At 44.9% G+C, this 25,395-nt stretch overlaps 4 protein-coding genes across 5 annotated transcripts in view; 2 read left to right on the forward strand and 2 right to left on the reverse strand.

The window, feature by feature from the left end:
• Window positions 1–368, forward strand: part of snx1a (sorting nexin 1a) — a 17,148-nt gene extending 16,780 nt beyond the window's left edge. The window contains exon 16 of the transcript XR_003977962.1: window positions 356–368. The gene's annotated coding sequence lies outside the window, so the exon portion shown is untranslated. The remainder of the gene's footprint in view (window positions 1–355) is intronic.
• The window catches only part of ireb2 (iron-responsive element binding protein 2), a 17,650-nt gene extending 3,895 nt beyond the window's left edge, over window positions 1–13,755 (reverse strand). For both annotated transcript variants that reach the window (XM_030366337.1, XM_030366336.1), the window contains exons 1-20: window positions 13,649–13,755; window positions 12,264–12,347; window positions 11,895–12,060; window positions 11,645–11,782; window positions 10,926–11,207; window positions 10,462–10,531; window positions 10,159–10,342; window positions 9,315–9,454; window positions 8,205–8,376; window positions 7,700–7,800; window positions 6,681–6,797; window positions 5,280–5,439; window positions 4,540–4,675; window positions 4,130–4,214; window positions 3,342–3,498; window positions 2,647–2,771; window positions 2,170–2,274; window positions 1,281–1,423; window positions 466–613; window positions 10–132 (exon numbers count right to left, since the gene is read on the reverse strand). In XM_030366337.1, coding sequence (XP_030222197.1) covers window positions 10–132; window positions 466–613; window positions 1,281–1,423; window positions 2,170–2,274; window positions 2,647–2,771; window positions 3,342–3,498; window positions 4,130–4,214; window positions 4,540–4,675; window positions 5,280–5,439; window positions 6,681–6,797; window positions 7,700–7,800; window positions 8,205–8,376; window positions 9,315–9,454; window positions 10,159–10,342; window positions 10,462–10,531; window positions 10,926–11,207; window positions 11,645–11,782; window positions 11,895–12,060; window positions 12,264–12,347; window positions 13,649–13,673 — 2,661 coding nt within the window. In that variant the 5' untranslated portion in view covers window positions 13,674–13,755. The remainder of the gene's footprint in view (window positions 1–9; window positions 133–465; window positions 614–1,280; window positions 1,424–2,169; window positions 2,275–2,646; window positions 2,772–3,341; window positions 3,499–4,129; window positions 4,215–4,539; window positions 4,676–5,279; window positions 5,440–6,680; window positions 6,798–7,699; window positions 7,801–8,204; window positions 8,377–9,314; window positions 9,455–10,158; window positions 10,343–10,461; window positions 10,532–10,925; window positions 11,208–11,644; window positions 11,783–11,894; window positions 12,061–12,263; window positions 12,348–13,648) is intronic.
• A 537-nt stretch (window positions 13,756–14,292) lies between these two features.
• Window positions 14,293–18,809, forward strand: slc25a44a (solute carrier family 25 member 44a). The gene is made up of 4 exons (XM_030366092.1): window positions 14,293–14,661; window positions 15,228–15,942; window positions 16,351–16,478; window positions 16,869–18,809. The coding sequence occupies exons 2-4, from the start codon at window positions 15,303–15,305 to the stop codon at window positions 17,058–17,060; spliced, it is 960 nt and encodes a 319-aa protein (XP_030221952.1). The 5' UTR covers window positions 14,293–14,661; window positions 15,228–15,302; the 3' UTR covers window positions 17,061–18,809.
• Window positions 18,810–19,157: 348 nt separating this feature from the next.
• Window positions 19,158–24,303, reverse strand: skic8 (SKI8 subunit of superkiller complex). The gene is made up of 11 exons (XM_030366093.1): window positions 24,165–24,303; window positions 23,656–23,704; window positions 23,540–23,567; window positions 23,189–23,294; window positions 22,522–22,694; window positions 21,785–21,933; window positions 20,671–20,764; window positions 20,396–20,489; window positions 19,943–20,035; window positions 19,746–19,824; window positions 19,158–19,401 (listed from the first exon to the last, which is right to left on the reverse strand). The coding sequence occupies exons 2-11, from the start codon at window positions 23,665–23,667 to the stop codon at window positions 19,312–19,314; spliced, it is 918 nt and encodes a 305-aa protein (XP_030221953.1). The 5' UTR covers window positions 23,668–23,704; window positions 24,165–24,303; the 3' UTR covers window positions 19,158–19,311.
• Window positions 24,304–25,395: the final 1,092 nt, after the last annotated feature.

Here is a 25,395-nt window from a genome sequence, read left to right on the forward strand (position 1 = left end):
AAACATTACCAGCAGGCAGGGTCCTTTGGCCACCCAGTCCCTGGAGCTCCCCGAGCCGTAGTCCTTCCCTGCCAGGATGATGAGGGGGATGCCCTCTCTCTGGTAGCGCTCTGCTGCCTCGAACACATCCAGCTACACAGAGAGAGGGCACACTGGGTCAGGACAGAGGCCTCGCGTCACACACACACACACACACACACACACACACACACACACACACACACACACACACACACACACACACACACACACACACACACACACACACACACACACACACACACACACACACACACACACCCCCACCCCCACCCCCCCCCGCATCAAGACAGACAGACACACCCCGCTTCAACAGACACACACACACACACAGGTCCCGCTTCAATACACATACACACCCTGCAACCAACACACACACACACACCCCACAACACACGGCCCGCATCAAGGCAGATGCCCCCTCACCGTCTGGCCCGATGGGATGTGCAGCGTCTTGGGGCCCGACTTCCCGATGAAGCGGTTCATCAGCTTGATGCTGGCGAACGTCCCCCTGGTCATCACCGCGTCGTTCCCCCGCCGGGCGCCATACGAGTTGAACTCCCGGGGCGTCAGCCTGGGGTGGGGGGGGGAGAGTTAGTGAGTGTGTGTTTGTGAGAGTGTGTTTGTGAGAGTGTGTGAAAGAGTGCGTGTGTGTGTGTGAGAGAGTGTGAACGAGTGTGTGTGTGAGACTGTAAAAGAGTATGTGTATATGTGTGAGTGAGTGTTTAAGAATGAATGACTATGTACAGGTCATACTCAGAAAATTAGAATATCGTGCAAAAGTTCATTTATTTCAGTAACTAATACATTATGTGGACTCATTACATGCAAAGTGAGATATTCCAAGCCTTTATTGGTTATAATTTTGAAGATTATTGCTTACAATAATGCTCAGGAACTCTTTTCAGATGTTTTGGATTAATTAGCTGATTAGAATGTGACACTTTGAGCCTACATTGTGGAACCTTTTCATAATATTCTAATTTTATGAGATTTTGAATTTGGGGTTTTCATAAATTGTGGTACAAATTGTGTAACAAATAAAGGCTTGGAATATCACACTGCATGTAATGAGTCTATATTATGCATTAGTATCACCTTTTAAGTTGAATTACTGAAATAAATGAACTTTTGCACGATATTCAAATTTTCTGAGTATGACCTGTATGTGTGCTTGTGAGCGAGCGTGCGTGCGTGTGCGTGTACTCATGTAGGCGTGTGCGTGGGTGCGTTCCCCTCACCGTTTGCTCAACAGGTACTTGGCCGCGGCGCTGACCCGGGAGATGCTGCCGGCCGGGGAGATGTGGTCGGTGGTCACCTTGTTGCCTAGGAACAGCAGGGCGTGGGCGTGCTCTATGGAGCGGGGCGGCTGCACCTCTTTACTCTGGAACACAGGGGGCGGCAGAGAGCAGGGTGAGGGGGGCTTATGGTGGAAGCTACCGCCATCTCACTGTAGGAGTTATGAACTATGAACTAACTGTTTGCCCATATATGGGCAGGAGTTCCTGAGTGGGGGTCAGGCTGATGTTGCTTGTTTTACTTTATTTTCAATGTTGATAATGGATCTCTCTAATTGCAGACCATATTAATGTCAAACCCATCCGTGAAACCATTTACATCAACATTGCTACTTACTACTGACATATTTTCTATTTTTAATTATTTTTTGTGCTTTGCATGTGGGATAATTCGATTATCCCACATGCAAGGACTGTTTCCAGACAGGAAACAGTCCTTGTTTCCTGTCTGGGATGAGTAAAGCACCACTCTGTCTATTCGATGTTAGTATATGCTACACGTGAACCTCCTAAGATGGCGCAAATTGATTGGTTCGCTATCTCGGGAAATTGGGCAATATCCCATGATTGAGATCTCAAACTCGGGATATTGTTTTCATCGTAAAATGTCCCGCTTTGCAACGCTAATAAAAAACAATAAACCGCTAATAAAAACAAAAAAAATCCCGGCAAAAAGTGTTATCTTGTTTATTTTTGGAGTGGTCACGTGCAGCATATACTAAAACAATTATTCACCTCAGGCTCCGTGAATAGACCTTCGGTCTCGGGGGGGGGGGGCTATTCCCCACTACTCACTCTGCCTTCGGCGAATAGTTGTTACATAACCACTGACCAGCTTGTGGAAGAAGGCGGGCTGGCGGATGTAGGTGGACTTCTGGTCCCAGGGGAACACCGCAGTCTCCGGGCACTCCAGGTTGCTCCACAGCGCGTTCCCCTTCTGCAGGAGAGCACAGCACCAATCAGTACCAACGGGGGAACTGACTAAAGGGCTGACTACGGTTCCACGTCCCCGCAACGCAAGGACCACGCAGACGCTTCGACGCGCTCCTGAACCGTTATGGTTCCACGTCGGGTGATTGGTCCGTCGAGCGGACCAATCACAGCCCTCGCTGCTGCGTCGCTTCGACGGAAGGGTAACATTTTTTGTGAGGTGCACGTCCTGGACGCAAGGAGGGTCCGCAAGGACGTAAGGGGTCCGTAAACCCCCTTGCGTTGCGTGAACGTGGGACCATAATCCAGCCTTTACTGCCCCCCGTTCCAGCTAGCAGCCGCTGGTGCTGTGAGTCAGGGGGGGGGGTTAAGACCTCACCTCCATCCTGCTGTTGAGCTCCTGGAAGATGGAGGAGACCACCGTGTCCTCCTCCATCTGCTGCACCTCCTCTCTGGACGGCCACACGTCACGAAGGAACACCTCCTTCCCCTCGGGGGTCACCCCTGAGAGAGGGAGAGAGAGGGAGAGTGAGAGAGGCAGAGAGAGAGTGAGAGAGGGAGAGAGAGAGTGAGAGGGACCTCCATCTCCCAGGATAACTGCAGCCCCCAGTCTAACCTGGCTGTACGATTTAGCCGGTACCTGGAGCTGGGCGATTAATCGTTGTTTAATCGTAATTCTAATTTATGGTCAATAATCGATTTTTTTTTAAAAAGAAAATCAATTATTGAAGAACAAAAATACCTTTTTTTCTTTTTAAAGAGTAAAATGTCAACACAGTGTTTAGAGTTTGCCTAAAGTCTGTGGCAAACAAATTTTGCTTTAGTTAAATCATTGGTTATCTTCAAAATAAAATCCAAACTTAAAAAATCCATATATATGTCATTCATAGAAAAAATTATCGATTAAAATCAATAATCGGGTTTGGTTTGAAATAATAAAAATAAGAAAATAAAATACGATTTTATTTTTAGGCCAAACCGGCCGGCCCTATCGGTACCCACTCCATCCTCCTCAGCTACAGCCTAGCGCTAAGCCTACAGTGTTTACCATGCGCTGCACACACGCACACTTACCCAGGGGTTCCTTCTCAAAGTCGATGTCCACCGTCCCTGCGATGGCGTATGCCACCACTAGGGGGGGCGAGGCCAGGTAGTTGGCGCTCACGCAGTTAAACAGGCGCCCTTCAAAGTGCCTGTTGCCCGACAGCACGCCGCACGCCACCAGGTTCCCCTACAACACAAGGGGGAGAGGTTGGAACCGTTCCGAGGTGTTCGTCCATCCCTCCAGAGTTGGGGAGAGGCTAGTGCCAGGCCAATCAAAGTAGAGCTCTGGATCCCTTGTGCCAACCCAAAGTAGGGCTCTGGATCCTTTGTGCCAACCCCAAGTAGGGCTCTGGATCCCTTGTGCCAACCCCAAGTAGGGCTCTGGATCCTTTGTGCCAACCCCAAGTAGGGCTCTGGATCCCTTGTGCCAACCCCAAGTAGGGCTCTGGATCCTTTGTGCCAACCCCAAGTAGGGCTCTGGATCCCTTGTGCCAACCCCAAGTAGGGCTCTAGACTCTAGAAACCTTATAAGCTCTATAATAGTGGGCGTGGGTGAATGAGTTATAAGCTAATTTTTACCTGATAATAAATAATTGAGGAGGTTTCACACCGTCTCATGAGAGGCCCTTGATACACGAGAAGATGATTTCTGATTAGTATCATGAGAAAACGACCAGGGTGTTTTTTGGGGCAGATGACGATTGGGTTAACAACAATGCGTGTGGAACCGGATGAGCAAATACTTTAGAAATGTGGGGGTCGCAAAAGACCCACACAAGTTGGGAGCATCTGGAGGATGGATCCAGGGCACAATGTACCTGTTTGATGGCATCGGCCACGCCTTCGGGCAGAGGGGCCGTGTTGCCCACACAGGTGGCACAGCCGTAACCTATCACCTCAAAGCTGCAGAGAAACAATAACAAGGATAACAAGTCACACAATGGCGCTTTGTGAGGAGGAGGTTGTGCGTGTCTCATTGACTTTGCATGGGCCGCTCTCGAAATGCATTGTGGGTCAATCCATTCTGTCGGCGGCGAAGTTGAGGAATGTTAAGTATTTCAGGCAGCGACGGATCCTTCGGCCAATCAGATTGCGTTACCCAAACGTCAGACACGCCCTTCATCCCCTCCATCCGTCGACGGACATGCACAATGTGATGTGCTTGTGCGTGTGCGTGTGCGTGTGTGTGTGTGTGTGTGTGCGTGTGCGTGTGTGTGTGTGTGCCCACCCCAGCTGGCTGAGGAAGGGCAGGACCCCACTGGTGTTGAGGTACTGGGTCACCATTCCGGTGCCGGGGGCCAGGCTGGTCCTGATGTAAGGCTTGACGCCAAGCCCCGCCTCCACCGCCTTCTTCGCCAGCAGACCTGTCAGTCAAACAACGAGCGCAATTAGAATAGAATAATGTCGGAATAAATTACTTCATAAAAATGAAAAAAAAAGCATGTCTTTCAAATCGATTATTTAAAAAATATATATATTAAAATAAATGGGGAAATAAAGTAATGTAATGATACTCAATACTGGATTGATTATGTATTTGCATCTATACGGATGAATCCTGTCATAACAAGATGAAATGCTAAACTGTAGGGAGCTCGAGGATATTCTGAATGTTTTAAATCATTCAGCTAACTTAGAATAAAGGTGAGGACTAGAAACCAAGGACAAAGAATCTAAATGATTGTGCTGTGTTGAACTTGCTCTGGACATAAATGTCTAATATATATATATATATATATATATATATATATATATATATATATATATATATATATATATACACACATATATATGCTTGTCCCAGAGGGCAATTTTTCTTGGACTATATATACTTTAAATATATATATTTGGTGAACACTTTGATGATGGCCCTCGTGGTACACAAAGCCCTCTCATCATTAACACCATGACCTCACGGCCGTCGAGCCAGACGTGCCCGTACTCGTGCCGGTCGTCACGGAGACCCACCTGCAGCCAGCATCACGGACGGGTTGCAGTTGTTGGTGCAGCTGATGACGGCGGCGATGACCAGGGAGCCGTGGGCCAGCTGGTACTCCTGGCCCGCGTGCTGGAAGGGGACCTGGGTCTGCAGCCGGTCGGGGGCCACGTGGAAGCCTTTGAAGCCCACCTGGCACCGGGAGGGGGACGGGTTGAGGACACACACGTTGATCTAGAGCCACTCTCAGTGGGTTTCTTCTCAGATGTCATTCCTGAGTAGACTAGGGGCTAGGGGTGAGGGCTAAGGTATGGTTCCACGTTGACGCAACGCGAGGGGGTTTACGGACCCCTTACGTCAGGCCTATTCAACTAGCGGCCCGTGGGCCAAATGCGGACCCTCATAATTTTTTTCTGGCCCGCAATAGGTTGCATGCAAAAAATAAATAAAATGCAAATCAAATCAGGTTTCTGTGTGTAGCCGGTGATACTAGCCAGTATCAGTACCCCACAATCAGGAACTGGCATCACTTATTCTGACAATGTTTGGCTCAACCGATACGTGCGAGTCTAGCTTTTCTCATATGAATGCCATCAGAACAAGGGCACGTTGCTCTATGACCTATGAGAAGCTGCATGAGTGTCTCAGGATGAGCCAAACTAGGCAAACGAGGCAGTGCAATCTTTCTCACTGACTCAAAATGTCTCATATGTACAGTAGTTCTGTTTTGTGATGATTCAAACAACATTGTTTAATTATAAATACGTGTCCAAAATATGTGAGAACAAATCTTTTATAATGATACGATTAAAAGTGAAGAAGGAAGGAATGCGTCTGCCAAGTTTATTCCATGTAGTAGTACTATATATATTAAGTTAACACTACTTTAAGTACGATTTATTTGTAGCGATTCATTCAAATAGTTTTACTCTGTTTGGCCCATGAGCCCCCAGTGGTTTTCCTATTCCGCCCACTTGTTAAGGAGGTTGAATAGCCCTGCCTTACTTCCTTGCGGATCCCTCCTTGCGTCCACCGCGAGGGCCGGACGTGCGCCTCCAAAAAAGTAACCTTGCGTCGGGGCGACGCAGCAGCAAGGGCTGTGATTGGTCCGCTGACATTAACCAGACGTAAACCTGACGCAGAACCAAAACAGGTTCACGACTGCGTGGTCATTGCGCTGCGTCAACGTGGAACCGTAACGAAGCCTTAAGGCCTCTTGCTCAGGGATTCCTACGGGTAAACGGGGGTACCTGGGGATTTGAACCAAGAACACCCTAATCCCTAAATAAATGTCGGGAATATTTATTTACTTAAGTTAAGATCGAGATTTCCAGATTTTGATATACAGCATGTATGACAAAGTGAACAACTGCATCAGGGGACCTGACATCGAACATACGTGTGGCGATGCACAGGGAAGGCTGGACCCTTACCTTCTCCTTCAGACAGCTGTGGAAGTCCACCTTCATGTCGCTGACTGCCACCCTGTCCTGGGGCCTCTTGGGGCCGCTCACGTAGGGGATAAAGGAGCTCAGTTGGATCTCTATCACCTGTAGGAAGAGCACAGTTCCAGGCTAAAGGGTGTGTTGTCTGTAGAGTGAAACTGCACAGCTCTAAAGTCGCCATAACCGGTCGCCCCTAAATCGACACCCCGCAGAACGGCGGTCTGCGGGGTCTGAACCCGATTGTCCACAGGCTACCTGTAGGCTTGCATGAGCAACATTTCCAACCCTTGCATGCGCCTTTATGACACCCACCTAATATTCACTGCAGGCCGCTTAGGATATAAGTGCATGCTAAGGGTCTCATAGTAGCTCCAAGGTTTAAGTACTTAGCCTTTGGCTCCAAGGCTCAGCCTGTACAACTAAGGGAACACACACAGACACACACACAATGCAATGTCAACCGTGCAAGGCCCCAACCAGGCCGGTTGCTGAAGAGGCTGGTCGTCTTGCTCAAGGACCCCTTTCTACAAGGAAGGCCAGAGCGGTTGACCGAGCCAGAGAATGTTCCTCCTCCTAAGAATAGACATCTTGCACATTCAAACTCCCTCCTACTGCTACCTGCTGTGAAGCCGTTTCCATTGTTTAGTTGCATCTATTGTTCACAGAGAATCACCAAGGCAGCCGTTTTCCTGCTAGGCCACTCTAGCCCGGAACCCCTAAACCTTAAAGAAACCGTAAACTTCATACATCGAAGACTGCCGTTCTGAGTGTGCATTTTGTACTTGGTGAAACAATTGTCCTCTGAGGCACCGAGTCTTGTAAAACGTGCAAAACCACTCTCTGAGGTTATGGTTATGGTTATGATAAGGCACATGCATGTGGCTCCTGCATGCTGACTGCGGCGCAGACATTGGGGATTGAACACGAACCCCCTTACCACCAGACCATCGAGTCCCACATCTCCTCCCCCACCCCCACCACCAGACACAGACACAGAGTCCACCTACCTCTGAATAGACAGGGTCCTCTTCAGAGTCCTCGTAGGTTCTGAAAAGGTTCACAGCCTTCATGTATGACTCCAGTAGTTCAAGTTTCTCCTGGCTGAAGTCTGGAGGGGAAACAGAAGGATTACAGGAAAGGCTTGCAGAAAGTGTTCACTAATATTAAGACACAACAGATCACAACAGAACATTGGCTGCCAATGCAGGCTCTTGCTCGACAGGTACTGCAGATCTCTATCGGTTACACAGGCTTGATCTGCAGTCCTACTGAATAAATGGTAAACATGCATGTCCAGACTACTGAAATTGGTTTGTGTGTGTATGTTTGTGTGTGAATGGTTGAAATTCTTTATTGACAAAGGGATCAAACACAAATAAAGCCCAAGGGCTTATGTCCATTGTGTGGCTTTTGGGTGAAACATTATGTATATGTGGGTCATTTTGTGACCCACATACTGAAATCCCACACCAATGTTTCACCGATAACGTTGAAAGTCTCTCTGGGACTCACTGGTCTTGTTAAAGTGCTTGAGTGTGACTTGGTCGATGGGGAAGAAGCTGACGGTGGCGTTGTATTCAGGGCACATGTTTGCGATGGTGGTCCGGTCGGGGACCGAGAGCTGCGACACCCCTGGGCCAAAGAACTCCACAAACCTCCCGGCGATGTTCGCCTGCCGCAGGTGCTGAGCGGAAGGAAGGACACACGGGAAAGAACAGTCAGAATACATCGTACCACAGCAGTGTTGAACACTTAATCCTGATTGGACAATCACCTTCCAAGGGAGCAAGTTTTAACACTCCAAATTCAATGTGCGACAAATCGAATATTAACAACACACTTGTTTCCTTGACTATGCAAAAACAACATGATGACAGTGCCACAGAAAGACAAACACACGAGCTCGGTCGCTGAAGCTCGGGGTACATGACTGAACATGTTGCTCTGTTGCTGTCAAGACAGAGCAAAGCCAGGAGAGATGGTCTGCTCATTATGCTCAGAGCCCAAGCTTCAGTCATAAACAGACCGGTCATACCAGGGGGAAACAGCTGTTTACCCCTAGTGTGGACTGTATGAGTATGGGGTGACGGCAAACAAACATATCCCACCAAAACCTTCAAAACATATTTACTTTTAGCTCAGCGTTCTTCCAAATATGTTGTGTGCAAGTAGGGCTGGGCGATTAATCGAATTTTGAATTTTAACGCTCACAAAATTAACATAATCGAAAAAAAAAAAGTTACAATATTTTATAGAAAGGGCAGAACAGCTGGATGCATATCCATCTGTATAACATTTTAGATTGGAAAAAAAAAAATTGGCGGAATTTAAAAGTTCTCAATTACACATTTTTTTGGGGAGAGACATGCTGAATAAGTGCAACATGTTTTCAAACTCAAAAATAAGCGTTTGAATAATCGGGATCTCAATATTGACCAAAACAATCGTGATTATGATGTTTCCCATAATCGAGCAGCCCTATGTGTAATACATTCATTGTTGATATATCATCTGAATCTCTCTGATTCAGATGCATTTGAATTGTTCATTTACTTTTCTTTCAGTGTCGTCTCCATTGTCAACAGGCAGCCTTCAGAAGGGAACATTATGGCTAGCGGTTACCTTGGTGATGCCAAGGACCACGTCGATGGAGGTGGTCAGAGGGTTGATGGAGCCCTCCAGCTTACAGCCCACCACCTGGGGCAGAGTCAGGGCCACCGGCTGGCCCAGCATCACCGCCTCGGCCTCGATCCCCCCCACACCTGCACAGGTGAACTCAGCGTCACGAGGCTGACCGGGTTATACACTAGAGAGCTCATGGGGAGGGGCAAGCTGCTGGGTGGGGCAACAGTGAGACATTAGACATTCAGCATACATTTATGGCTCTGCCGTAAATGTACAGAAAAGCAAATTGCAACACAAAAGCAGTTGCAATTTCCCCAGGTTTGGATGAGCACATCCATTGCATAGAATACACTTTGGAAGAAAGTTTGACCTTAAATAAAAAAATGGTTTAATATCTCTCCTAGTAACATGTTCATACCTTCAATTATGTATCCACAGCTCCTTAAGACACTCTGAGGTTATGGTTATGGGAAGGCCCATGCATGCTGAATGTGGTGCAGACATTGGGGATTGAACATGAACCCCCTAACCACACTAGACCGTTTTGCTGTACCTCGGTTTTTTACTTCCAGAAACAAAACAACAAAGCAGTTGTAATTTCCCCCAGGTTTGGATGAGCACATCCATTGCATAGAATCACTTTGGAAGCAAATTTATTTTATAAAATAAATGTTTAATATCTCTCCTTCACACTGATATCTGTTTAACAAAGTTCCCGCTACGGTGAGTTGGACATCATTGTATAACGGGGGAGGCGATTTGAAATCCATAATAAAGTCAATCCAGAACTGTGTTGGTATTTTTGGTTTAGGGGGGCTCGCGGTGTGCCGGCATTTCTTACCCCATCCCAGTACTCCCAGTCCGTTGATCATGGTGGTGTGAGAGTCGGTGCCCACAACGCTGTCGGGGTACACCAGCCCGTCGCTGACGTGGACCACGCGACACAGGTGCTCCAGGTTCACCTGGTGAACCGCGCCCACGTCCGGCGGGACCACGTTCACGTTCTGGAACGCTTTGGAGCACCACTGCCAGGACCAAGGAGACACCGCGGCTTACACACTTTTACACATTTTACTGTAATAAAAAAATCAAATGTCAAAATTAACTTTTGATGTGCCTTAAAACATATGAAGTAGCGCACTACCTTGAAAAACTGCAGCCTCTCTTTGTTGCGGATCAGCTCCATCTCTTGGCTCTTCAGTGCAGTTTCTGGTCTGCACGTTAAACACAGAAACAAAAGAAAGTTTAGCTTAGGTTTTCCCTAACTATTACAGCCTTTGTAATAGTTAGGGAATAACAAAGGCTCTATTTTAATAGAGCCTTATCTATTTTCAGAAATATGTTTGCCACATGTGCTGTAACATCTATTCTCCAGTTAAGTAGTTTGTACTCATTTGCATGTGGCTATGAATCAATAGGCAGTCCGTGGGTACAGAAGAGAGCTCTAGACTTTGCCTTCTTTAATCAAACATACCAACAAACATCTACAGCTTATACAGCAGCAAGCTCTCGGTCGTGACCCCCACAAACTTTTCCGGGCAACCCCCAAATGGGAACCAGCGTGTGAGCTGCCTCTCCACCATCATCACCCAGCGCCTCAAGACTTACTCAGAGACGGGCTGCAGGTGGAAGGGGCAGAGCAGGGGCGAGTTCTCTATCTGCTGGACGGCCGGGGGGTGTTTGCCTGGGGAGGCCGGGGGGTCGCTGCAGCTGCCCTTGCCACAGGATCCCCTCGCAGCTCCACAATGGGCGCCCCCACCCCGAGGCGGCTGCCTGGGGCCGCTGCCAGGGGCGGAGGAGACGGGGGCGGGGGTGGAGGAGGAGGAGGAGCGAGGCGCGCCCTGGCTCTGGGTCTCTCCTCCGCCGGGGTTGGGTGTGTTCTGGATGGCACTGGAGGGTTCATCGGGTTTATACTTTGTAGACTTGATAATTGTAAAATACAAATAGGAAATACACTGTACCAAAAATAGCGGTGTCCTTCTGGGACTGTAGCTACAGAAGCACGGGCTTATAGACCTTAGAGACCAGCTTATGCAGACATCATAGGGCCAAGTAGCAAGTAGACATTTGGTGCTTGAACACAATCAGCAACACGCACACATGCACACACACAATATATGTTTAAGACTGAGACCCACCCAGTTAGAAGGTGAGAGGACTAACATTATTGAAATCACTATCAATCAGCATTGACTACAGACATATCCAGGAAATGTTAAACTACGAGCTAGTTGCAACGTACGTTTTGCAACTTTAAGGGGCCACCCACTTAATTCAACTAGAAGGCTAAAAATTAAAGAGCTTAAGGGTTGTATCGGTGACCTTACCATTTGCTGAAGTCGATCTGTAGCGAGTGGTCCACTATGAGGTCGGTGGGACAGACTGGGTTGACACGGTAGGGGTCCACACCGTGTTTGACCAGCGCATCTCGCATTGCCGCCAAATCCACCATGGCGGGAATACCCCTATGGGCGTTAAAACAGAAAAAAATAAGCACGGGTTCAGATGGCAACGGGTCAAGAGTGCAGCAGTGTTGTGTGTGCCGTCTGTGCGGAGCATCAGGCCCAGCAGACTCACGTGAAGTCCTGGAGAAGGACCCGGGAGGGAGGGAACGGCACCTCAGCAACATTCTGCTGCTCCTGCCAGTCCAGATAGTTCTGGACGTCCTCCTCTTTCACGTAAAAGCCGTCACATTTACGAATGGCCGCCTCCAATAAGACACGGATGGATAGAGGCAGTTTTCCTGAAGTAAAATACAAAATGTTAAAGCTCAGTGTTTCCATTTTTTGCACATTGTTTATGTTATTTTAAAACTAAGATTGTATCAACAATGCTTTGATGGCTCGAACATCTCAGCCACCATCCAGAATGAAAAAAATGTTTAAAACAAACTAAAACAGAAGGTGACAAAAGCAGAGGCTACAGAGTTGGCTGGTCTAGACTTACCATATCTTGGGTCGTTTAACTTTTGTGGATTGAAAAATTTAACACCATCATTCAGTGTGTCAATCAAATGGCTGTACGGATGCTCTGTAAGAGAAAGATAATACTGATAAGTTGATGACCTAGACATAATACTTTTTTGGTATCCCACTGTAGACCAATATAGTAACTTAACATGCAGATATCCAACAACGTTTATTAAAATAACAACAATGCTTGAGCAAAGCATTGCATTGCAAAAAAAAATGCTAGGAACCACTACAGGAATATTCTTATTATCTTATAAACCACCATCTAAAAAAATATAAATTTGAATGGTGGGTACATTAGCTTCCCAACGTGTCAGTTGTTGAAAATAATAGCGAGCTCAGTGCTGATATTGAAAGACAGGCTTGAGATTGAAAGGATTGAACTGGTCAGGTCTAATTTCTTTATGAATAATCATTGTTCCGCACGTTGATGCCTCAAACATATACTGAAGTCCAGTAAAACACAACGCTAACGGATACAAATATTGTGTGTTCATAAAAGTGGCCTTGTGTGTCAATCCAATGACTAATAACGACCACCCGTGTTTGTTAGAGACTGGTCAGGCACCGGCAAAACCAAGACATTTCTGGTGATCCTGACTGTATAGCAGCAGCATAAATGGTTGTGGGGACTAAGGAAACGCCACAAAACCACTTTAATCGATGAATAGACTACCCCAGTGTGGGGTAGTCTACCAAGGTTCAACATAATATGAAGTGCAACATGAACACGTAAATAACATGACGCAACGCAGGCGGTTCTACAGATAATAACATGCAAGTGTCCCGTTAATCAAGGCCTAACCATTGCAATAATGGCATGATTCACTCATGACAACAATGCGACCATCTATGCTAGGCAAAGGAGTGGGGGTAGATTCGTTCACGGGTGAGATTAATGCGTGTGAAAAGATAAAACGTCCTTCCTCGTCATAACACTACCCACAACACTAGCAGCGGTGCTAGCTTTGCTGCTCTGGAAGAGATAAGACTTGCTCGGTTCACACCGGGTCTATACTGACACATATTGTCCCGCTTCACTTCGACACTTCACGGGGTTGCTTGACAAAATAGAAACGCTTCATTTAACAATGTTCTTCTCGCATATTATGCCGTAAAAGTACAAACACAACGCGTAGCCGAGTGTTCAACTCGGCTTCAAGAGGCGGTCTTCGGGTGCCATCCACCTCCAGCTAACAGTTAGAGGCTATATGTTATTGACGTCAATGTATTGAATTGACTGTTATAACACATCACAGGCCTTCAATGATACATGTATAATGGTGTCGCCAACAAATTCCCACCACTGGATTATACATTTGCACAATAATACTTGTTCATCCGACGATCTCTCTTTACCTTTGACAAGAGCAGCGTACGCCATGATGACTGCTGAAATGAGCACGGCCGTCCTCGTGACGTCGCTTGATGTCGTTTGACGTGTTCTGTTCTAGAGCCACGCCCCCTGGACTATTTACCAACAGATGAGGCCAGTTTGTGCTGTACGTCGATATGGTTGTAATGGATACGAAAAGGACCAATGGATCAAATATATTACACTGAATGAAATTATTATAATACTTTTTATTATCGTATTATTAACTATGGATATTATTTATGATTATTCATATTATTGTTGATCCAGTAGTAGTTATATTAGTAGTGGTAGTAGTAGTAGCAGTTACAGCCTCGAAATTAAATGTAGCATTATTATTTTATTTATATATATATATATATATATATATATATATATATATATATATATATATATATATATATATATATATATATATATATATATATATATATATATATATATATATGTATTTCTACTGTTTCATTTTAAACTATTTTTAAGTACTTCTTATTTATAAAAGGAATGTTCTGATCGGAGGGTCAAGGGCCCATCCCGGACTATATTACCAGAGTTTGGTGTACTTGGTTGTTTACATAGTTTTTTCTTATTCTGACCTGAGAAATAACCGTGTCTGTGGCTTTAAATCATGCCAGAGGACGTCACGTGACTACGGAGGCTATATGTTCCATTTCCTCTTTACTATTTAGACAGTTATCTAACGTTACATTATACGAACACATTTAAAAAAAACAACCAACAATTAACACATTTTAGTGTGTAATTTGAAGTAATATTTCGGCTGGACAATTAAGTCAATCCTCGCGACCTTTCACCTTTGACATTGTCTGTGTCTTTTCTCAGCACAAACAAGCGCAGGCGTGACTTTCTGGACGTAAACCACCTTGCGGACTAGGCCGTGGCTTTACTCAAGCCCTGCACGTTTAATGCAAACCTCCACACTACGTTGGACACTGTCTGAAGACGACGTTAAAGTCTGCGAATGGCCTCTGAATAAGTAAGTGCATGTGCTCGACATAAATCGCTGTGTGTGAACGATTGTTTTTTAGCAAGACGCAGCAGAAAGTGCGACGTTGACCATGTGGAGGACTTACTACTGTTAACGTTAGTGTTGTTTTCGTGGAATCGATACCGCACATCAGTAAGCAGCTAGTAAACACACACACATTTGTAGTGAATGTATCTTCAATGTTGGTGAAAAAATGGAAAGATCAGTATATTTCGGAAGCAGTCTATCCTATATAACCAAGCTAGGAAACTATTATTGTCCCGTATTGTTTAGTCATCCGAAGCCTTTGTGATGTTGACACATGATCACAGGAATTTGCCTTTACAAGGTACTTTATACCAAATTACCATTATGTATCAGCTACAAATAGGCTATAATGACGAGACAACGTGCTCTGCCTCCTTAGCTACCGTAGGTCTATATGGAACTGACAGTATTCCCATTTTATATTGTGTAACGTTACTGTCTGATGGTATCCATATCCTTTATGTAGAGCTTGACGACGAGTGTGATAGTTTCTTGATGATTGAGTGTGGTCTTGTCGCCCATCACAGTGCACGGCGGTGGGAAGGTTGTCCTCTCCAGTACAGTAGCTCGAGGCGGGGCAGAGCTCTGCGTGGGCCGTCGGCATGCAGCAGAAAGGTACCATCCAGATCATCGAATGGGAGGACCTGGACAAGAGGAAGTTCTACTCCCTGGGGGTGTTCATGACCATGACCACCCGGCTCACGGTGTACCCCGCCAGCCTCATCCGCACCCTTCTGCAGGTGCAGAGGGGCAAGGCGCTGTACACGGGCACGCTGGACGCCTTCTGTAAGATCCTGCGCGCCGAGGGCCTGCGCGGCCTGTACCGCGGCTTCATGGTCAGTACCTTCACGCTGGTGTCGGGGCAGGCCTACATCACCACCTACGAGCTGGTGCGCAAGTACGCGTCGCGTTACTCCCCCAGCAACACGGTCAAGTCCCTGGTGGCCGGGGGCGCTGCCTCGCTGGTGGCTCAGACCATCACGGTGCCCATCGACGTGGTGTCCCAGCAGCTGATGATGCAGGGCCAGGGCGAGCACCTGACCCGCTTCAAGGTCAAGGCGCCGGCCGCCGCCTCGTCCTCGTCCAAGCGGGGGCGCTTCTCCTTCGGGCAGACCCGGGACATCGTGGTGCAGATATGCGCCGCCGACGGGTTCCGCGGGTTCTACCGGGGCTACGTGGCGTCGCTGCTCACCTACATCCCCAACAGTGCTCTCTGGTGGCCCTTCTATCACTTCTACAGCGGTAGGCGCCTTCTCTGGGTTTCTCTCATTTTGAACATCCTAGGAAAACAAGTGTCTTCATTGTGTCATCTTCATGCTTTTCGATGGTCACAAATGTTATGCTTTCGTTCAACGTACCGAAAGCGATATTTACATTACAAATAAAGCATGAGGTTAAGATAAGCTGAAAGGTGGGGGTTGAGTTGGGAGTTGTATTTACGACGGGTCTTCTGGTCAACAGAATGGGGCAAAGGTCACAATCCTTTATTGTTTATTCTAGCCCGTGGTAATCTAATCTCTCATGAACCATAAACCGATGTAAATTAGCCTCAGAAACCGGCGTTCTGCAGCGCATTAAATGTAAACCCCCACAGAATGTTCTTCACAGAATCCTCATGCTCTCACGTTCTTCCCTCGCCCGCGTCTCCAGAGCGCCTGTCGAACCTGGCGCCCAGCAACTGTCCTCAGCTGATGGTGCTGGCCGTAGCGGGACCAATGGCGGCCGCCACCGCCTCCACCATCACCAACCCGATGGACGTGGTTCGGGCCAGAGTGCAGGTGGGTCACAGTTGCACAATGAACCACCATGACTATACACCCGTTCATCTCCCCATTTGAATCTGAATTTAAGTGTCCCGAACGACACTGTTCTGTTTGTATCCGGCTACGTATCCTTTATCAACTTTCACAGATACCGGTGCAAATTCCTCACGGAAATCACCCTTCTCTACACTTTGTTTTTGTTTTATGACGATTGTAAATTACTATGACCAAGTATTCCCACATGGTCACAGTGTATAATCTGACCTGAGAAGACGAATGGTGCGTTGTTGTGTCGACCATGTGGAGCTTCTTGTACGAGCTTGCCAAGCACATTGGTTGATCCACCGTCGCTCACAGTGCTAGAACATAGCACGTGACCTACTCGTCCGTGTGTCTGTCTGCCAGGTGGAGGGACGCTCCTCCGTCATTGACACCTTCAAGCAGCTACTGGCGGAGGAGGGGGCTCGGGGGATGACCAAGGGGCTGTCGGCCCGCATCATCGCCGCCATGCCCACCTCGGTGCTCATCGTGGTGGGCTACGAGTCCCTGAAGAGACTCAGCCTGAGGGCCGACCTGGTGGAGAGCCGGCACTGGTGAACGGATCAGCACCGGTCCAGTGTCACACCAGAAGAACGTACTGTATACGGAGCCCTGGTGGAATGAGCAGACACTGGTGGAATGAACAGAACCGGTTTCAGTGTCACACACCAGACCGCTTACTGTATACTGGACCCTGGCAGAGACAGCAGAAATTGGTGAACGAGGCCGAACCAGATTTTAGTACCGGACAGGGTCACTTGGTTCACCCAGGTGGTGAACAGAACCAAAATGGTTTGATTTCTAGCCAGAACACTTCTCCAGGGCCCAGGGTACATCCAAATGAAAGGGGAGAAATAAACTATACAAAGCGCTCCAGACTGAAACAAAAACACCTTAATCTCCTCTGCCCACCACTTTTACCGGTAGAGGTATCTTGGTGTTAACTTTTCAAAGCATTCTAGAATCAGAGTTAAATGACTATGTAGGGTAAATTAGATTTAACAGTTTCTGCTAAATCTGTTTATTGGTTCTGCGTGTTTCACAGCTGCTTTATTATAGTTATAAAGTTATGGGCTAGGCTCAAACTGCCATTGTGGAAAAAGCCATTTTATTTCTCTTTAAAAAAAAATATCAAAACGTATGTATAGCAATTTTGGGTGACTAATACGTTTAGGATTTGTTGGGAGAAAAGAAAGCTTTCATAGTGTCAACTATTTTTTAAAATATCCTTTTAACGACTCCAAAGTACCTCTGGCCTCAAAGCACCCTTGGGGAAAAAAGAGAAGCTTAAAATCCAGTAGTTGTGTGTTGTTTTCACATTTCTTGTCACATTTGATGTGTTGAAAGAACCTAGGGTGTTTGTTCAAAAAAGGTTGATGGTAGGTACCACAAGTCTTTTCTATCAGAAAACCACATGTATTGTCAAGCTAGTATATGACATTGGTAAAGCAGAAACATATCCTTTCTCAAGGTAAATCTTTATCATGCATATATTTCTGTATGGTGCATTCCAGTGGACTTTAGAATCTTATATGCGCAGAGGTGGTTGGTTTAGATGTGAAGAGAATAATATGTTAGTTATTCTGGCACATCCAATCTGCAAGTTGCTCCTATGCCTTGGAAATAGCATATATACAAAATTCCAATATGAGCGACTGATTGTTCACAACTGATACCAATGTATATTGTTCAATAGTTCACTTATTTTCCTTGTTAATGCAAAATTTGTGTGGAGTTGGTTTCGACCCAAAAGCACAATACCACGTTCAATGTGCTTTGTATGCCATTTACAAGAGCCTTTCAAAGAGTTGTAAATTGGTCTCACTGCCTTATTTTTCTATCATCTTGATTTACCTTTGAATTTGAAAATGAACACCTCCTTACCGAACTGTAGAGGTGATTATGTGATGTTCACAGGCACGCTTTATGTAATGTGTGCCAGAGCACTCTTAACTCAAGACTTTTATCTCTTACTTTCCATCCAAAACTACAAGGAAGCTATTTGGATATGGTCAATGCAACACTGCAATTTTCCACCAGGTATTTGAGGTTTTATGATTTTAGCCTAAGCCATTTTGTCACTGGAAATAAGTTTTTAACATAAGTATAATGTAAGTAATTTTGAAAGTTTGACCTGTCAAGACGGATATACGTTATAGAAGAAAATGAAAATGAGTGTCGCTATATGTAAACCTCAGATGATTATCGAGACATGCAGAAAAACCAAGCTTATTGTTTGTGTTGTATTTGGTATCAGCCATGTTGTACATGAGGACTCAATAAAGGACGGCTGGCCAAACTGTCAAAGGTGTGGTGACTCGACCTTTACTGAAGAGGAATGTACGCCACTTCAGGGATAGAATGATCGTTTAAATAGAATACACCTAATGGCAACTGGTAGTGTGGTTATTATGGCATCTCAAAGAATTCAGAATGGATCATGAAAATATAACGTGTATTTCTTGATTAATTCTGAAATCAAGCATTTTCAGGAGAAAGATCTGATGTCAATGAAATATTATGAAGATAAAGATGTAGACATGAAATAGAAAACAAATGTGTTAGACTACCAAAAATACATGGGAAACAACTTCTCATCTCGGCCACTAGATGGCTATCATCGCTTACAAACTAAATAACTGCCCAACAAGCAAAAATAGAAAAAAAAAGTTTTATTTGACCAAAGCAGGCCAGTGAAAAATAGCTTTACAACCTTCCTTAACAACCATCAACCCCCCCCCCATAATTCAGTTTGTTTCGATTTACCAAATAAGCCATGCGTTTTGCTTTTCTATGGGTCCCCCTCCGTTCACATGGGGCAGTCGTAGATGTGGATGGCGCGGTCGTCTCCTGCAGAGATGATCTTAGAGCCTGTGTTGTTGTACTTGACGCTCCAAACCTGGGAACACAGGTGTTTCCATTTAAATAATTACCTAAAAACATTTATGGAACATCGTTGAAATATTTTTTCCGATATCCATTCAAGGAGAACCTTCCAATTGCTATCGTCACGGAAACAGCTGCTGTTGCAGAATGCAGACCGCAACTTCTTCCCAAAGCGCGTATAAAACAGTACCCTTATATAAATAAATAGCAGTTTGATGTTTCCCCTTTAAGTGCCCCTGACAAGGCAACTTTAAACGTCATGGATATGAATGTAGTTAAGGATAAGTATATGATAGATGTATATATTATTTAATTCCCAGTTAAACGTTTCGTATGCCCAGGTGGAGACTTTCTCACCTGGTCTTGATGGTCGAAGAAAGTGTTGACACACACTCTGGAGTTTGTGTCCCAAACCTTCACACTCTTATCCGACGAGCTGAACACGAATCAGGAACAGATTTCACAACATGGATCAACGGCATATAAATATTTATTTTACATACATATAAACTCACAAACAGGAAGCTGGTCTCCGTGAAAGAGTGTAGTCTCACCTGGAGACAAAGTGGGCGTGGTCGGGGGAGAAGGCCACGCTGAGGACCCAGGAGGCGTGGCCACTGAGAGTGCCTGCCAGGTTGGCGTGTTGTCTGCAAAACACGGATAAAAAAAACAAACCACAATCTTATCTACTATTGGAGCGGAGCCAGAAAACAAGTCCTTCAAACTCAATGGATCCGAAACTAAGTATTGATAGAGCCCCCTTTAAAACACACCGTTCAAAGTGCTTTTCTTGGCAGGAATCCCATTTCAAAGACATCTTAAAAGATAACTCATTGAAAGACAATCATATAAAAGAGAAATTTTGAATATTTCTCAAAGCAAAATAATAACCGATATCCCAGTGCACAGATCAATTTTTAATAAAAAGCTGCGGCTTACAGATTTAAAAGTACATAGCGTTGCGAGGCAGCCCTCAACGCTATACATTGTGGGTCAGGGACACTCACACGTCATAGATCTTTATGTATCCGTCATCGGAGGCGGTGACGAGCAGCTGGGAGTCCGGGGAGAAGGTGAGAGATCTGATGGGCATGGCATGACCTGAGGAGAGAGAGAGAGAGACGCGTCATCCATGAACTAGGAGCCACCGTCACTGCGGGCTGTAGAGATCTTGATGACCATTGTCGTGTGTGAAGAGAATGTGCATTTGTTTTATTGTGAAGGTAGCGTAGTTCATAAATATCTAGTGAATAAAAAGAATGAATAGTAAATGGATGTATACCTTCCAGCGTATGGAGTAGTTTGCCAGTAGCGATGTCGAAGATGTTGATGATTCCATCTATGGCTCCACTGGCCAGGTATTTTCCATCTGGGCTCTGTAGAGCAAAAACAAACACAGAGAAGCATTGATTCACTGTAGACTACTGCAGCATGGATGGCAAACAGGACAATGGCTAATAATAATAGAATATTAACCAAAGTTTTGATGAAGTTTACCTACTCCTTCAAAGGAATCTCAGGAGAATGCACAATCAAAATATATATATCATTATTTTACTATAAAAAGTAAAATAATAATAACTATCATTTGTACCAAAATATGTCTCAATCATTTCACTAAAATCCCAAGACTACTGGCTTTAAAAAAATTATTTATTTTGTATCTACATAATTACAAGATGCACAAAAAGCATAATTGAAAAGCAGCGGCAGTACTACAAAATCCAGATCAGCGTAACCTCATTTCTTTGTACGATTAGTCTTTTTAAGTAGCACCAACGTTTTCCCACCACGCAGTAGACCTTGGCAGTGCATCCACCGCTCATGGCACAGAGCCAGAGCCCCCCCGCACTGTTTTGCCTCAGGGCTGAAGACCCCTTTCTGCGAGGGAAAGTGCCCTCTTGAAGCCCATTACCTTCGGTTGTTCACGGTCCTCTCAACCTCGCAAACCACTTAATATGCTGTTTGGAGTGCGGCCAGAGTCCACCCCCCTACAGCCAGGTTCACCGGGCTAAACAAGCAGAGGATGTTCTCCACGCTAACCACCGCCTCCCTTTCCAGCTGGGGTCCTCGGGGCGATGTACCCCCTTGCAGACTAATATCTTTGATTTGTTTTTTATGAATTTGCATTCTAAATTGTAATTGTTGAACGTTGGATATTTGCACTACAATTTATTAAGCTTCTTTCCAAAGGTGCAAAAAAACATAAACGTTTTTCTGATTCATATATTTCCGACTTGATTTTGAGAATTTTCATTCTAAATAGTAATAGTTGAAAGTTGGATATTTGCCCTACAATTTATTAAGTCCAAAGGTCCAAAAAAATTTAACAATTTGAATAATACATATTTTTCAAAAATAAATAAATGATAATAGGTGAGGAGGTTTGTCCTTACGTAAGCGATGCTGAGGATAAACTTTCCCCTGGTGTCCAGCGAGTACTCTTTTTTGCCGCTCTCCACTCCGAAGATGTTAACCTTGCCATGGTGGCTGCCCGTGGCAATGTGTTTCGAGTCCGGGGAGAAGGCCACAGACCACGCGTCGACTAGGGAGATATGGGATGGGAAATGGTCTACACATAAATCATAAGGCCTGGGATTACGCTAAAAACATAAAATACGGTAAACTAGAAAATGTATATTATATCATAAAATTATAGATTTATATCTGGTGCCTAGTCTAGATATAAATATTGGTCTCTAATGGTCTCTAATGGGCCATTAGAGACCAATTGGTCTCTAATTAAAACAATGGACCAATAGGTGTGAGTCAACAGGTGGTGGACACAGATCCATTTTAACCCGAGTAGTGGATCCAGAAATGTAATTAATTAAATCAATGTCGTGGTGCAGATGAGGGATACACAAACTTCAAGGACTGATAGCCAGACACGACAAAGGACACACCGTCCATAATAATATAATAATAATACATTTAATTTAGAGGCGCTTATCAAGACACCCAAGGTCACCTTACAGAGCATATAGTCATCATACATTTTTTAAAAAACAAGACATTGGGGAAAAAAATAAATAAAAATAAATAAAACAAAAACAAGACAAAACAAAACAAACAAACAATCAAAACCATGAGTAGCCTTCCCAGAATCCCGGGGCCCTTCTCAGAGTCTTACCGGGGCCTGCGTCCATGGACTTGATCTGCTTGCCAGAGTCCAGATCCCAGAGGCGGATGTGGGCGTCGAGGGAGCTGGAGGCGGCGATGGCCCCGTCGTGGCTGATGTCCACCGAGACCACGCCCAGCTGGTGGCCCTCCAGGTTCCACTGGAGCTCCAGCTTCTCGTCCGACCTGGTGGAAGGCAGAGGGGCCGGTCACAGGGGGAATGTTAGGGGAAGAACCAGCCAGGAAAGCCGTCAAGGTTTGGTTTGAAGGAATGTAATAAAACCAATTACAATTTAGTTTACGTTGTTATTCATATCATTACTATTGTATTAGTATTATGATTATTAGTAGTAGTAGTAGTAGTCGTCGCCGTAGTCGTAGTAGTAACAGTAGGAGTAGTAGTAGTAGCAGTAATATTATTATCATTATGTTATTATTTTTTTAACAGTTCCGGGAGATTGGAAGCTTACTAAATTTAAAAGTAGCCAGTACTTTTGAAACCTCCCAATGCACAGCATGAACACAAAACTTCACACACACTGACCTGTGAGAATGAACTTAAAGATGTCACATGCTTTCACTTGCAACGAGTTGAATTCAAGTGCACCGTGCTGCCGGTGCGCATGTTGGCACAGCAGCAGCAGCAGCAGCCCTGGGGCTCAGAGAGGGGAGGAGCTTACCACTTCCACACCTTCACCATGTCGTCCAGAGAGCCGGTGACGATGGTATCTGTGCTGTCCGCCTCGCTACGGCCCCATGCCGCCGTCCAGATTGCATCGTCATGCGCTGGAGACACAAACACACACGATGAGGCCAAACTGACACAGCTCATAAGGTTAACCACCAAAGGCAAGGGGAGATATTTATATAGCAACCCTCAAGCCCAAAGGCTATTCAGAGCTTTATATAAGCAGGAACCACATCTCAATAAGTAATTAATTGAAAAGTTATACTGAAATGAATTGCTGCATGTGTAGATGCTTACTAATTGAGCTTTGAGTGGGAATTAGCAGGTGCTGGTGGCTACTTACCATGTTCTTGCTTGAACAGGATGCTGTACTGTAATGAAAGAGTGGTTGTTATTTACAACGTCTTGATGATGGAGTACTAGCCTAACTTGAAACAGACACAACAACCTCATGCTTACCTGGGTGCTCATTGTGTTCTCTGGGAGTCGCAGAATCAGTGAATTCAACCTACAGAAGACCAGAAACAATCGTTAGCTGTTATGCTGCACAAGGCGTAATCACACGTTCTCTTTCTGTACTATTAATGCACGAAGAAATATTTCATGATTCAGCGGAGTAAATAACGACTCAGTCATGACAGCATTCACTGTTCCATTCAAACAGGTTTGAATGACTGGTTGTTTTCTGCCAGATCGAAGTCAGCTGCCAGCAGCCAGCATTTAGTGCGTTGTTGTGAAAATGCTCAAAGCTGAACACAGAACTAGAGAGCTCTAATATATATGATCGGTTGTAGTTTTGACAATTTACATTGGATATCTGTTACAAATAATTCACATTATCAGTCCAACCATAAGGTGGTCCTCGTATTGACCTGGTAGTATCTTACCACTTCCTAGGCCAAAATGTAGGTTAAAGTCTATAAAACACGTTTTTGCATGTAAACTGTATACAATACATTCTTACATACCTTTGTAAAAAATCGTTTAAACGGTATAGTTAAATTCAGCAGATAGTTTACACCAAGAATTACACAGGAGGCGCCATGATGACAACAAATGAGCACTTCCGCTATTTCTTCTTCGGCCCCTCTTCGTTGGTTTAGTATGGCTACAACCAACTGGGTGCTGCATTGCTGCCCCCTGTTAGATGAAGAGGCGGGTGGAGGCATAGCTTATGCGTTCTATCTGATGCTATATCAATTCGATATGGCCGGGTTTTGCCGAAGCTTCATGCATTTTATTTTAAAATTGACCTCCCTCATCTATCCCTCTGAGAGTCAAAATAAAACCAATTAAATTGAATAACTAAAATACCGTATTAATCTCTTTCCCATTTAAGACCTTCAATTAAAGTCGGAAAAAACAAACACAAAACAAATAGTCATTAAAGATTGTGTGTTTGTAGCAGTGTTTGTGTGTAGCATTGTGTGTTCAGGGTTTGTGGTATTGTGAGGCTGTTTTGGTTTGTGTGTGGCATTGTGGTATTGTGTTTTTAGTGTGCATAGTGTTGTGTTTGATATGTGTGGTATGTTTTGTGTGTGTGGCACTGTGTCTTGTGTGGCATTGTGTGTTTGTGTGCAGTGGGTTGTGTGTTTGATGTGGAGAAGTACATGCCAAATAAAATACTGTTTCTACTTTGTCGAGCTCCTTCATAACCGAAGTGCAGCGTTGACATTTTCTACCACAATGATCGTTGTTAATCATAGAAATGGAAAATGTGCTTTAGGCAGAGCAGACCCAAAAGTAGAGCCGTAATTGAGGAAAGTAATTGTGTTTGTTATAACGGTAGATACAGGCACTTATCCAGACCCCGTCGGCCTCTCACTTTGTTGTCCTCGTCTGACCAGGAGTGAAGGTTAACCAAAGACGTTGCATTACGTCTTGTAACCACTGTTGAAAGCTTCAAGGGGAAGACGAATAACAGAGAGGCGAAAATATCCCAGCGTAATAGTTGAAGTGTTCATTGGTTTCCCATTCAGAAAATAGGACACACGCCATGTGTCACAGCATAACAGTATAATCGAATAAACATTTAAAACAAGAATAAAACAACCAAAAAATAAGCATCAAATATATACACAATTAGAATAGATGTAAAAAATACATTTAAACATTGCCAGTTTGCGAAGGAATTATTGTAATTTTTCATCATTGAAACTTTACATTATTATTTTTAATAATTATGTGTAATTATGCCCA

The sequence above is a fragment of the Gadus morhua genome, chromosome 9 (assembly GCF_902167405.1).
Source record: "Gadus morhua chromosome 9, gadMor3.0, whole genome shotgun sequence".
NCBI lineage: Eukaryota > Metazoa > Chordata > Actinopteri > Gadiformes > Gadidae > Gadus > Gadus morhua.

Excerpts from the sequence above, each read along its gene's own strand:
- skic8 (XM_030366093.1), bottom strand. Across the intron at positions 23,295-23,539 it reads CCTGTTCAAGCAAGAACATG|CGCATGACGATGCAATCTGG; the intron begins GTAAGTAGCCAC and ends TTGTGTCTCCAG. Across the intron at positions 22,695-23,188 it reads ATGGTGAAGGTGTGGAAGTG|GTCGGACGAGAAGCTGGAGC; the intron begins GTAAGCTCCTCC and ends GCCTTCCACCAG.
- slc25a44a (XM_030366092.1), top strand. The coding sequence starts at position 15,303 with ATGCAGCAGAAAGGTACCATCCAGATCATCGAATGGGAGGACCTGGAC. Across the intron at positions 15,943-16,350 it reads CTTCTATCACTTCTACAGCG|AGCGCCTGTCGAACCTGGCG; the intron begins GTAGGCGCCTTC and ends CCGCGTCTCCAG. Across the intron at positions 16,479-16,868 it reads TGGTTCGGGCCAGAGTGCAG|GTGGAGGGACGCTCCTCCGT; the intron begins GTGGGTCACAGT and ends TCTGTCTGCCAG.